General features: G+C 46.1%; 1 protein-coding gene and 4 non-coding genes across 5 annotated transcripts; 1 reads left to right on the top strand and 4 right to left on the bottom strand.

The window, feature by feature from the left end:
* Positions 1-2,414: 2,414 nt before the first annotated feature.
* Positions 2,415-5,017, bottom strand: LOC100015032 (heat shock 70 kDa protein 6-like). The gene has a single exon (XM_001369188.5). It carries the CDS (start codon positions 4,724-4,726, stop codon positions 2,792-2,794), a length of 1,935 nt encoding a protein of 644 aa, XP_001369225.2. The 5' UTR covers positions 4,727-5,017; the 3' UTR covers positions 2,415-2,791.
* A 1,623-nt stretch (positions 5,018-6,640) lies between these two features.
* On the top strand, positions 6,641-6,711 carry TRNAG-GCC (transfer RNA glycine (anticodon GCC)). The gene has a single exon. It is a non-coding gene; the product is annotated as a tRNA-Gly (tRNA).
* A 930-nt stretch (positions 6,712-7,641) lies between these two features.
* On the bottom strand, positions 7,642-7,713 carry TRNAD-GUC (transfer RNA aspartic acid (anticodon GUC)). The gene has a single exon. It is a non-coding gene; the product is annotated as a tRNA-Asp (tRNA).
* A 531-nt stretch (positions 7,714-8,244) lies between these two features.
* TRNAE-CUC (transfer RNA glutamic acid (anticodon CUC)) lies at positions 8,245-8,316 on the bottom strand. Its single transcript has one exon. It is a non-coding gene; the product is annotated as a tRNA-Glu (tRNA).
* Positions 8,317-8,849: 533 nt separating this feature from the next.
* On the bottom strand, positions 8,850-8,921 carry TRNAG-UCC (transfer RNA glycine (anticodon UCC)). The gene has a single exon. It is a non-coding gene; the product is annotated as a tRNA-Gly (tRNA).
* Between the last annotated feature and the right edge of the window lie 4,511 nt (positions 8,922-13,432).

Here is a 13,432-nt window from a genome sequence, read left to right as displayed (position 1 = left end):
AGGAAACAATGTCTTACTTCTTTTTTCTATCATCAGCACACAGTAGGTGCCAAGCAAATGCTTCCTTGATTCTTTCATCACCTTCTTGGCAATTTACAGAGAGTTAGCTGCAAGGAGCACTAGGATGTTAAATGATTTGTGTAGGGTGGAATAGCTGGTCTGTGTCAGAGGGAGCTCTTGGACTCCAGTCTTCCTGACTCTATCAACTACACCAAACTCAAATAGAAAGGAGAGACACAAATCTCTTCATAAGGATCCCTGCAGGCTGTATGTTAACTTAGTTTTCAAAGAAATGCCAACTTTATTATATTTTTAGTTCTTTTGTTACATATTTTCCAATTATGTTTCAATCTGCTTTGTGCTGAACCCAGAAGTGTTGTTGCTATATTCACCCGTCAAGTGTGACACCTCTGTACAACAACTTCACCTCTCATTTTCCTAGGATGGGGGGAGGGGGGGGAAGGTAGATACAAATATTTCTAGAAATCTGATTTAAAGCTTATCTGATATTAAACTAGATTGTTCTAAATTGCAGATATTTCTTTTCATTCAGGCAAACAGAGGAGACATGAGAAAATCATGTGTCCAATTTTGTAAAAAGTATAGTTTACAAATTCTGCTCATCCCATTATCAGCAGTCTTTGAATAATGTCTGATTTCAGGCTATAACCCAAAAAGATGAAAGAAAGGACACAGAAGGATAAAATATTTACGGGATCTTTTTAATAGTAGCAAAAAACTGGAAAACAAGAACCTGCTTATCTACTGATGAGTGATGGCATATGAATGAAACAGAATATACCAAGTTTCCAAGCTGGGAAGACCACTATGAAGTGATGATGATTGAAGTAAGCAGAACCAGGAACAATCTGTTTACCAAAACATCATGAATAAATCCAGCTTTGAAAGTTATAAGGCCCTGATAAAGGCAGTGATAAAGCACAATTCCTGAGGCCATTGTCCTCCTCCTCCTCCTCCTGCCACTACAGAGGTGACAGTCTGATCAGCCAGGAGGGGCCCAGCACTGATTCCAGGGAGGAATCCTCCATTGGGTGAGGAAGCTGGGCTAGCCTACATCCATACTTGAAGTGGGATGGGGGGATTGACTGATGCACTCTGCCCCAAGAATTTTAGACCTGCTGGAACAATTTTTTTTTTTCTAGTGAGGATGAACTGATTTCTCAAGATTTATGAAGCAAACCCTCACGATTTCTCCCTCCTCTGCCCAGTACATAGCCATACAACCCAAGTGATATTTGAAATAGGAACAAATTATGTCTGAACCCTGTGACTTTAACTGACCTGTGGCACACATTCACTATGCTATAATTTAGTAAGTATGTGATCCTGGGCCTAGTTTGCTCTTCATTTCTAAAATGAAAGGGTTAAACTATATAGTATATAAGGTGTCTTCCAATTCTAAATCTTCTTCCTCTTCTTTTTTAACCCTTAACTTTGGTCTTAGTGTCAATGGTAGGGCCAGGCAGTCAGGATTCAGGGACTTGCCCAGAATCCCACAGGTGGGAAGTGTCAGAGGCTGGGTGTGAACCCAGGACTTCCCATCTCCAGGTCTGGTGCACTCTCCACTAACTCCTGCCTGCCTCCCAATTCTAAATCTTTGTACTGGATTTTATCATTATATTGCAGGAGGGGGCATTAATTTTAGTTGCTTTTACTCCCTACTTTTTTTGTTTGTTTTCATAGAATGGATTCCTGAGCATAGGAACTAAGAGATGAAAGGAAGAACTCTGGGTACAGAGGAGAAACAACAGATGTCACCTATAGAATGTGTGTGTGTGTGTGTGTGTTGGGAGGGAGGGTTCTTCTCTACCTTTCAGACTGCTTATAGTCTGGGTCTGAACAGGGTTGTAAGCCCAGAGGAAGATAAACCAGGCCAGGGCTGGGAAGGAGCAATTCCAGATGAAGCAGGGTGGAAATGACTAGGGTCCACCATCTTGCACTTGCAAAGAAGGGGATGTGACTTGATCTTCTCATCCCAACCCCAGGACACTGCCCTGCCTCCCCCAAGGCCCCTTCTCTTTGGTCCAGGAAGGAAACCACATGTGCAGATGTTCACTCATAAGTGCATGAGTTGTGACTCCTGAAGGGCTCTACTGAGCCCTACCTTCATTTCAGAGTTTGGGGAACCTTAGATGTGAAACAGTTCATGAATGAGGTGAAGTCTTCCCTGGTTTGGCTAAACTGTCCCAACTTCTCCTTGTGAAACACCCTTTAAAGTGAGAGCTCACTAGGGAAGAGACAGGCACCTTTGGAAAGGAAGATGATGTAATACCAGAAGTCATGGGGAACAACTGATTTTTAAAGGATGGCTTTTAAACTGTGATGTGCTTCTACCCTTGCTGTACTGACAACTGTACTGACAGTTGGAAGCAGAGAGCAACCGATAATTACTTTTCATCGTTTATTGTCATTTTCTGAATAAATAATACAAATGTCTTTGATAAAAAACAATTCCAAGAGGCAAAGAACAAAGCAGATACAGGTTACAGTCATAGGACAAGGAGCTGAAGAGACAGCAGTCTTCCGCTTGTCCCGAAGAGAAGAGAAGAGAAGAGAAGAGAAGAGAAGAGAAGAGAAGAGAAGAGAAGAGAAGAGAAGAGAAGAGAAGAGAAGAGAAGAGAGGAGTGGAGTTCTCTGGCAAAGCCAAAGGGTGGCTGACCCCAGGGAGGGGGCTGGTAGGAAGAGAGCTGCCCAGTGACAGGAGTTGGGGAAAGAGCAGAGTCTGGGGGGGCATGAGCAGCATTTGGGCTTGCTGGCCAGCCAAGGTGCCTTAATCCACCTCTTCAATGATGGGCCCAGAGGTGGAGCTGGCATGCCGGGCCTGGGCCCCACAGCTGCTCCCTCCCTGTGAAGGCGGTGCCTGGTAGAGCTGGGCCATGATGGGGTGACACAGGCGCTCGAGCTCCTTCCTGCGGTGCTCATACTCGTCCTTGCCTGCCAGCTGGTTGGCGTCCAGCCAGGAGAGGACTTCCTGGCACTTGTCCAGCACCCTCCTTCTGTCTTCCTCCTTGATCTTGTCCTGGAGAGACTCCTCCTGCACGGCGCTCTTCACCTGGAAGGCATAAGCCTCCAGGGCGTTCTTGGCAGCCACCCTGTCCCGCTGAGCCTCGTCCTCAGCCTTGTACTTCTCGGCCTCCTGCAGCATCCTCTGCACCTGCTCCTTGCTCAGCCGGCCCTTGTCATTGGTGATGGTGATGCGGTTGGCCTTGCCGGTGCTCTTGTCGGTGGCCGAGACGTTCAGGATGCCGTTGGCATCGATGTCGAAGGCCACCTCCACTCGGGGGACGCCGCGGGGCGCAGGAGGGATGCCCCCCAGCTCAAACGTGCCCAGCAAGTTATTGTCGCGGGTCATGGCCCTCTCCCCTTCGTAGACCTGGATCAGGACCCCGGGCTGGTTGTCCGAATAGGTGGTGAAGGTCTGGGTCTGCCTGGTGGGGATGGTGGAGTTCCTCTGGATGAGCGGCGTCATCACCCCGCCGGCTGTCTCCAGACCCAGGGACAGCGGGGTCACGTCGAGGAGCAGGAGATCCTGCACCTTGTGCGAGCTGTCTCCCGTCAGCACGGCCGCCTGCACCGCCGCCCCGTAGGCCACGGCTTCGTCCGGGTTGATGCTCTTGTTCAGCTCCTTGCCATCGAAGAAGTCCTGCAGCAGCTTCTGGACTTTAGGGATCCGCGTGGAGCCCCCCACCAGCACCACGTCGTGGATCTGGCTCTTGTCCATCTTGGCGTCGCCCAGGGCTTTCTGCACCGGCTCCAGGGTTCCGCGGAACAGGTCTGAGCAGAGCTCCTCGAAGCGAGCGCGGGTGATGCTGGTGTAGAAGTCGGTGCCCTCGTACAGGGAATCGATCTCCAGGCTGGCTTGGCTGCTGGACGACAGGGTGCGCTTGGCCCGTTCGCAGGCAGTGCGGAGCCTCCTGAGGGCGCGCTTGTTCTGGCTTATGTCCTTCCTGAACTTGCGCTTAAACTCCTCCACGAAGTGGTTCACCAGGCGGTTGTCAAAGTCCTCCCCGCCCAGGTGGGTGTCCCCGGCCGTGGCCTTCACCTCAAAAACGCCCCCGTCGATGGTGAGGATGGACACGTCGAAGGTGCCGCCGCCCAGATCGAAGATGAGCACGTTCCTCTCCCGCGACGAGCCGGCCCTGTCCAGCCCGTAGGCGATGGCTGCCGCCGTGGGCTCGTTGATGATCCGCAGCACGTGGAGGCCGGCTATGGCCCCGGCATCCTTGGTGGCCTGCCTCTGGGCGTCGTTGAAGTAGGCGGGCACCGTGATGACAGCGCTGCTGACCGGCTGGCCCAGGTACGCCTCGGCCGTCTCCTTCATCTTGCTCAGCACCATGGACGAGATCTCCTCCGGGTAGAAGGCCTTGCTCTCCCCCTTGTAGGACACTCGCACCTGGGGCTTCCCGGCCTCGCTGACCACCTGGAACGGCCAGTGCTTCATATCTGCCTGGACCACGCCGTCCGAGAACTTGCGGCCGATCAGCCGCTTGGCATCGAACACGGTGTTCTGGGGGTTCATGGCCACCTGGTTCTTGGCCGCATCCCCGACCAGCCTCTCGGTGTCCGTGAAGGCCACGTAGCTGGGCGTGGTGCGGTTGCCCTGGTCGTTGGCGATGATCTCCACCTTGCCGTGCTGGAACACGCCCACGCAGGAGTAGGTGGTGCCCAGGTCGATGCCGATGGCGGGTCCCTTGGGGGCGGACATGACTTCTGGAGGACCTCTTGTCTTCTCTCTCCTGAGGCTGGACAGAAGCGGGGGCTGCAGGTGCCGGGAGACACGGAGGTGCTGGCGGTGCTGGCGGTGCTGGCGGTGCTGGCGGTGCTGCTGTGCCCTCTGGAGTCCTGGATCTCGCTCTGATCTCGGCTCGTGGCTATGGGCTGGTGGCTGGTTCTGCGGTGACCTTAGCTCGCAGCTCGCTCGTATTCTCAGTGTATGCTCAGCTGGGATATGCCAGCCCCGGCTCAAGGCACGCCTTTTATGCAGCTGCCCAGACCCGCCTCCTCCTGCCAGGAACCTTCTGGCGCCTTCCCGAAGAGCCCAGAGCGAGGCCCGTTATTTGAATAAGCCACCCCCTCCGCCTGCATCCGACCAATCAGACCGGGACCTCGACTCCTCTAGCAAGTTCTCCAGGGTTCTGGCTCCTGGTGGGAGGGGGTGGGGGGTGTCCTGGGAGAAGCGGGCGGAGGCGGGTGCTGCTGGTGAGTCGCCTCTGATGTCAGGGTAGCAGGACCTGTTTTTTAGGGGTTCGGGAAAGTTCTCCTTTGTTCTCTGGAGTGGGGATGCGGCGTGAGTCAGACGGAGAAGGTCCCAAGGAGGGAATGTGTCAGGAAAGGAGGCGGAGAAATTGACCGCTTTTCCTGAGATTGGTTTTAGCCCGGAGATTTCAGCCTTGCCCCATTTAGTCTTCGGACCCTAGAATTTAGGGTCAGGGTAACTGTAAGGGTTCTGGGTAACAAACTTGGGAAGAGGCGGGGAGGAGGAGAGACAGGAGAGGAGGGGGAGGAGAAGGTGGTGGTAAAGAAGATCGGGGAAGGGAGCTCCGATGGAGGGAAGACAGAAGAGGAAGAAATTGGGGACGGGGAGGGAAAGACCCAGAGGAAAGGGAGGCTGAGGAGAGACAGCATGAAATTGGGGAGGTAGAGAAAAGGAGGGGTGGAGGAGAGAACAGAGGAAGATAAAAGTGGAAGGAATTATGGAAGTGGAGACCGGCAGTGACGGTAGGTTCATTGTGGAGGAAAAGAGGCGAGAAGTGAGGATGGAGGAAGAGAGGTAGGAACTGAGGAGGTAATGAAAAAGATGAGAAGAGAATGGCAATAGAAGGAAGGAGATTGTGGAGGGGAGAAAAAGGGAGAGGGAAGGGAGGATGGGGAGAGACAAGAAGTAACTGAGGGAGGTGAGCAAAAGAGGAGAGTCAAGTGAGGATGGTGAGGACAGAAGAAGGAATTGGCGAGTGGGCCGAAAAGAGGAGTTGGGAAGTGAGGGTTGTGGAAGACAGGAAGAAATTGGGAAGTTGGGAGGAAAGGAGAAAGAGGGAGGAAAACAGAAGAGGAACGTGTCGGGAGTAAAAATGGAGGATTGGAAGTGAAGATGGAGGAAGGACAAGAGAAAGAAATTGAGGTGGGGGCGAAAGAGAAAAGGATGTGGAGAGGGGAGCAAATGATAGTGAGAAAAATGAAAGGAATAGAAGATAAAAGGAATTGGGGAGGAAGGGGAAGCAAGAGTTAGAGGAGAGCAAAAGAAGGGGGAAGGTGAGGATGAGCCTTGGAAAATGAGGAAGGAATTGGGGAGGGGAGCAAAGAAGGATGGGGAAGTGAGGATGAGGCGGTGGAAGAAGGAATCAGTGAGAAGGGAGGAAAAGGGACAAGTAGAGAAAGAACGAGAGGGTGATGTTTTAATTGAGCTCTGTCATCAAGAAATCACGAGTCGAATATTAGTGTAGTATTTGGTGAAATGACGATGAGCTTTCTTCTCAAAATTTATCTTAATATTTTTTTCTTGTGGAAACAGCCTACATTCCCAGACCCTTGATATAGAAATATACCCGTAAGCAGCATCGCTGAAGGGAGACATAGAAAAGCTTAGTGAAAAGAGGATTGAGAAGGCCCATTGTCGTTGTCTGCATTGGTGGTTCAGTGGTAGAATTCTCGCCTGCCACGCGGGAGGCCCGGGTTCGATTCCCGGCCAATGCAAGACCGGTATTTTTTTTTCTTTTCCCCGAAATTTAAATTCCACGGTTTTCTCTTGTTTTATGGACTTTGTCTCTGCCTTTAAATGGATAATCTGGCTCAGTATCAACGAATTTTGCCCCCGGTCAAGGAACTCCCCCGAAGAAGGCAGGGGCAGACACCAGGCCTCTGTGATCTACCGCCGTTCGCCTCTATTTTGGATCCCAAGAGACTCCAACATACATTCCTACCCTTCAGTTTCGCCTGTGGATTGCCTTCTTGGGCTCCAGGAACAGAGGCGAGGGGACCTCAAATCCTTTCTGGAAAGGGGAAACGAAGCCATGGGCGGATAACTAGCCTGCATCTATAAAGAAGTGAACCCAGTACTCATCTGTGAATGGAGTCTAATCAAACGTTTGATTATGACGCTGGGCCTTTGCTTTTTTTTTTCCTTGAAGGAGATGTTTTGAATAGAAAAGAAAGTAAAAAAAATTTTTTAATTAATTAAAATTTAAGGATTAGAAGCCATAATCAATAATAATTAAACATTAATAAAATCCAGGTCCCCTTTCCCTGCTCCCCTGCGGGAATCGGGTTAATTTTAGGGATTGACTTTGAACTACGACCCCCACTCTTTCTCCACATTACTGAAAGGGACTCTTCCTCCTGAATTTCTCTGGAGGTTTACCTAGAGCTCTGAGTCCACCCTGGTGAATTTCTGTCAAGGATGCCTGTTTGACCTCTTGGAACCCTGACATAAGACACTCCCCCATATTCTAGACCAATACTCGGTATTTTTTAGTATATATTCGTATATATATACATATACTAATATACATTAAGTTCATAGAGGAGGTGTTTATTTAGTTGCCTGGGTAGACCCCCTTGGGCGTCGGGGAAGAGTTTTATCTCAGAGAGGAAAAGGTTAAAAAAAAAGAATTAAATAACTTTTGTCTCCCCGTCGGGGAATCGAACCCCGGTCTCCCGCGTGACAGGCGGGGATACTCACCACTATACTAACGAGGAGTCAGTATCAAAGTTTTCCAACAGCTTCTTCAAAAGCATTAGAAGAGTTTTTCACACTGGTTTTGTGTTTATCACAAATATTCATTTTATTTAATTTCTATTAATGTTTTATTGCGCTATTTCGTTCGGCCATTATAAATATTCACATATTACTTTCACTTTGTGAAATTCCACTTGTAAAAAATTAATGCAAATATTAGTGTGGCCTTATCTGAAAGTCCATGCACCACTTCACAGGTGTAGCCGACCCCCACTACTCTGTTTAAAAAATTAACATCTATTTTCTTTTCCTCCCACCTCCTAATATAAGATACTAACCCCTCTCTGTCCCGCCACCCCCCTTCCCTCCAGTTACTAACAAAGAATTAAAATCATTGTTCTGAAAAGAAATAGTTTGGAGATGACACTTTTTCACCCTGAAGTATCCGAGAACAGAATACTGTTAAGTACCTTTCGTGAATTATTGCGCTTTCACCACGGATACAAAATACAAAAACCCGGGTTAAAAACTGGAAAAACAAAAAAAACAGCTTCCCTGACCGGGAATCGAACCCGGGCCGCGGCGGTGAGAGCGCCGAATCCTAACCACTAGACCACCAGGGAAGACTTGCTTATTTCCTCTTCCTGTTCCTTCATGATTGTTACTCAAAAAAGACGTAATGCTTGCGTCTGTTTGGATTTTGATTGGTTGTTCAATCCTTCTTCCTCGGAGAACTTGAATGTTCACTGGGTTTTTTCATTGCGCCAGAGCTACACGCTACCCTGACCCTTTCCCGCCTAGTGGACCCTCCAACCAGTTTCAAACTCGCTTTCTAACCTTTCCCTCCTGAATGAGGGAATGAATTCCCTCCTAGAAATGAACTAGGTGTAGCTCGGTCAGAGGGAAAAGGCAAGAGTTGGATGGATGCTAGAAGAGGATCAAAGCCGATTTCTCTATCAGTGGAATGTGACTTGCCCTAAAACTAGAGAGAAGGTGGAGTAACTAGCATCAATCCGGGTAGGTTCGTCTCTTGAATAAAAAGCAAGACTGGGGTGGAAGAGGCTTCTGCATAACAAGCTGCTGTTTTAATATATATATATTTCTTCTTTTTTTTTTTTTAATTTTTAAAAATATATAATTGTTCCCGCCAAAAGCGTGCGTTGGCCGGGAATCGAACCCGGGTCAACTGCTTGGAAGGCAGCTATGCTCACCACTATACCACCAACGCCAACGGATAAAGCAGTGCTCATAATTCCCTATGAAGCTTTACCTGAAAGATGCTTTCTCCATTCCTACTCAAAAGCTTTAATTTCTTAAGAAAAACGTTTCCTCGCTCCTGCGTTAAATTAAATTCTGAAAAATCGTCTCCCTCGTCTCTCCCGGACCTCTGCGGAATGAGAAGGCTGGATCTGCTGCCTTCCAGACACACCAGGGTAAGACTGTAAAATTTGCAAACTTCGTTAATTCGAATTAGTTTCTTAGCTTTAGGAGATATTTACTTTTTTTCCCCTTTAATGAGTGGAAAATGGAACTGCTTTATCCTCAAAGATAGGCAGAAAGGTTGAGCCTTCAAGGTGAAAATAGTGAAGATGTGGCTTTCAGCTTGCCAAGTTTGTTGTTAATGGGTTTGTTTAGAAGTGAAAAGAATAAAAACTAAATAGCAAACTCCATTGGCTCCTAAGTGTGCCACCCAAGACTATGAGTGTCCACAATAATAAAAATATCAATGCACATTTAGGGAGTTCACAGAGGCTTTCCAAATGCTTTAAAACAGGAAGGATGGTGCGACCCGGAGGTAAGGATGACCCGCATATTCGTGAATCCTTCGATTTTTTTATATGGAAATTTGTTATTATATGTCATTGGTAAAATAAGTAAAATACAAAAAAAATTGTAATTGGAAAACGTTTAACAAAATGAATAAAAATACAGCATTTAAAAAAATAAAGTACTTTTGGGGAGTGGAGGGGGGGAGAAACCGGTCAAGAAGCATTTATTAAGAGCCCATTTTGGTCTAGGGCTAGGCACTAGGCTAAGCCCTGGACATGAAAGAAAGGAACTCACAGTGTATTAGCAGAGAAAAACATAGTCTTTGCTTGGGATGGAATACAAACTGGATCTTCTCCTGAAAAATCCACAATGTGGGTTAGCATGGCTCCATTGGTCCTGAAATAGATTTCCTAGATAATTCATATGTATGCATCCGGGCAAGTCATCATGCTTCTAAGGCTGGGTCAAGCAAGTCACTTTTCTAGAATTTCTAGACCACTGAAAGAAGTCATTCCTTGTGGGAGGTGGGGGATGGGAAGAGGGAAAGCACATGAATCACGTCATGTAACCATGGAAAAATATTCTAAATTAATTAATTAAATTAAGATTTTAAGTAAAAAAAAAAGTAATTCTTGTGTTGGAGACTTGGAAGAAAGCCCGTATGTCCTTCCTACTGTATCCATTCAAAACGCCAAAGGTTGATAGCCCCAGTTTTTTGAATGGGGGGGGGGGGGAGATGGGGTGAGGATTGGTTGGAGTGGAGTGTTTTTGACTATAGACTTTTAGCTCTTGGCTCCACTTTGCAAAATAACTCGTCGAAGAGATTTCCAGAAGCATGGACAGGAACTCTGGCCTTCTATCACAGAAGAAAAATTTTCAGTAGAAAAGTTTAGACTTCGTTTAATGGAAATGAATAAAATAATGTGTCAGGCAGGTGACTAAAACACAAAATGAGGCCTTTTTTTTTTCTTTCACAGAATTTTGAAGTTAAAAATTCCGCATGGGCTTTCACCACGTGAGGCTAAAAGACTACAGAAGGTAAGCTGTTGGCCAAAAATGTGTGGCCTGGATTAACATTTTAAACCATAGATAGGTGCTGCTCCGCTCAGGCCGACCTACAGCTCTCATTTTTCCTCTGTGGCAAGGTCTGGGCTGGAGCCTGGTAAGTGTCAGAAGCGTTTTCTCCCTTTGCCCGCCAGGTGGCGACCAGCTCTTTTGACGCTCCACTTTAGAAAAACCATCGACTCTGGAGCCTCCTGCGCGGGAGACTTCCGTGACTCCGGTCTCCTTCCGGAGGAAAGGTTTCTTGAGAAACTCAGACCTCGCCCTTCTTCTGAACTCAGCCTCCCTTCCCGGGCGAATGACATAAAGGACCATCACCGACGGTGTGATGTCACCTCGGATCCTCAGTCTAGACTCAGAAAGGACTTGAGAGATCATCTAGTTTAAGCCCTTTATTTTATAGATGAAAAAAAAAAGTCAGGAAAGAGGTTAAGCAGAGAGGCTTAAGGAGATGCCCCAAGTCTCAAAGTGACAGAATTGGGATCCAAATTCAGGTTCTCCGACTTCAAGTTCTGTGAATGTTGAAGGAAATCTACCGGGTAACGTTCTAAGGATCTCCGCTCAGCCCGGCCGTGTTTACCATTTTTATCCCAGAACTGTACACAGGCACAAAGGGCGTGTTTATAAAATGTACAGATGACACAAAGCTTAAAAAGATCCCCAACCAAAGGAAGGACAGAGACACTATTCAAGAAACCATGGAGACGGCTATTTTTTTTTTACTGTATAAGATCAAAGGAAGAGGTCTTATCTTCCTGAGAAACGAATTCAAGCTAGAACAGAAAACGCCACCAGAGACTTGTAAAAATGAGAAGCTATTCATAGCTTCTCCATAAAGAATACTGCCAGATGGAAGCCAAGAGCCAAAACTGACACGTCTTCAGCATTCAGGAAGTTTAGAGATGCAAAGCTAGATATCTACAGGAGGCTTGATTCATCCTCTAATTTTTGTTATCCGTACAGACGAGACCAAAAGACAATTAGAAGAGTTGTTAATATCAATGTCTTTAGGGTCCTAATGACTTTTTACTTGTGAAATATTAACAGAGACTCAAGAACATGGCTGGGTTCCGCAATAACAAGGGACCCCATAACATGGTTCTGTTTAATTTAAAATATGATGATAAATCTAACACTCACCAGAGATATATAGCCTATGACAGAGGTTGAAGAAAAGAGTTTATAAGTTAAAACACATACTACATTTCTTAAGAAAAATGGAGTATGCTATCACAAACAGTCCTTTCTTCAGTGCTGGCTGGCAGTAAAACATTCTGCTGGTCCATTGAAAGTTTAATTAAAAAATCCAGAAGTCCAGCTTGTACAACAGCCTCTGCTCTGTGAAGCTCTTTTCAACCTTCTTTGAGATTTTCCGACCCAAGAAGCAACAGGAACAAGCAGAACTCAGCGTAGGGCAGGACTGACTTTTCCTTCAAGATCTGCTTCTCAGGGCCTCAAGAACATGCAGAAACTTTTTGCAAACTCAAGACAATTTAATACAAGCTTCTAAATTTGGTTTTATATAATTAGTTCACACAGTAAAAGACCTTTTTAAGTCGTAGAGATCTAGTTTCACTAACAAGAGATATAAGAATATGACCTGAAACTCCAGAGAATTTCAGCTCTTCACATACCACACATTGTTTCTATCTTTACCTAAATTCTAGATACCTGATAAGAATCTTACTTACACGAGGGCTTCTCTTTAAAATTACCCAATACTTCATATAGATAAATGATTTCACCCTCTTCACAATTATGAAATTTAATATAGCAAGTCTTTTTAATCCAATTGTGAAAATGTATTGCTAAAACATACTTAAACAATAGGAGCATTTGGTATATTAGTTCTTAAAATGCCATTCTTTATATATTTATTCTTTGTCACATTTCCCTCTAATTTCCCCTGTGGCCAATGAAAGAGGAAATAGAAGTTCGAGCTTCTGAGCATTTTGATTTATTAAGGAATGCATGCCAATCACCTAACAAACTGGGAGTAGGGTTCCTTCCACAGTTTAGGTGCTGGGCCCTGAATTCAGGAGATGAGTTTTATACAATAAAAACAATCAAATAAGGTCAATTAATTGAAAAGAACCAATACAACATTAGGTAATCTGACTTCTAATTGGATTGGGGAGTTTTCAAGTTGGGAGTGAGAATAAACAGGTGCAATTCTTTGAATTCAGGAAAAGAGGTGCCCCACTCCCCAATTATCTGAAAACCATCAAAAGGAACTTGGAAATAGTAACTGATTGATCAGTAAGGGCTGGTTTTCAGATAAGATCTATAGCTTGCTGGAGATGTACGATTGTGAGAAAATTCCTTGCAACAATCTTGGAGTCTGAGTTTCTGGTTAGCATAACTTGGGGTCCTTGATTAAGGGTTGTGAAGATTAAATTTAACTCTCCCCTTGAATATTAAATTAATTCACCTGCCCATTTTTAGATTTAATCACCAAAGGTGTAAACACCCCATTCACACTTGAGTAGGGGAGGTCTGTGACCCACCTTTGCGTAAGTGGGTGACAAACCAGAATCAAACTGACTGCCCCTGGTCAGACCTAAAGCAAGGATTCAACAGTAATTGGTAAACATAAATCTCTTGGGAATAAATTAAATTCCTGGCAGCCCTATTCTTAAATAATCCAGCCCAACCTTTTAATAATTACCCCCCCCCCCCCTTTACAGGGTCTATATGCAACAGGGAAAGGTAGTCCAGTTTCATAGTCTCACAGGGCTAGGTTCAAACAACATGAGTTTTTTTCCCCAATTCCTACACTTGAATGAAGTTTTCTTATAAAACAGAAATTCAGCATGCCCTTTGATCCAGCAATACCACTACTGGATTTATATCCCAAAGAGATTAAAAACAAAACAAAACCTGGGCAAGGACCTGTTTGTACAAAAA

This window comes from Monodelphis domestica, chromosome 2, assembly GCF_027887165.1.
Source record: "Monodelphis domestica isolate mMonDom1 chromosome 2, mMonDom1.pri, whole genome shotgun sequence".
In the NCBI taxonomy this organism is placed as follows: domain Eukaryota; kingdom Metazoa; phylum Chordata; class Mammalia; order Didelphimorphia; family Didelphidae; genus Monodelphis; species Monodelphis domestica.
Note: the sequence above shows the minus strand (reverse complement) of the source record. Positions and strands in the feature narration are given on the sequence as shown.

Excerpts from the sequence above, each read along its gene's own strand:
- LOC100015032 (XM_001369188.5), bottom strand. The coding sequence starts at position 4,726 with ATGTCCGCCCCCAAGGGACCCGCCATCGGCATCGACCTGGGCACCACC.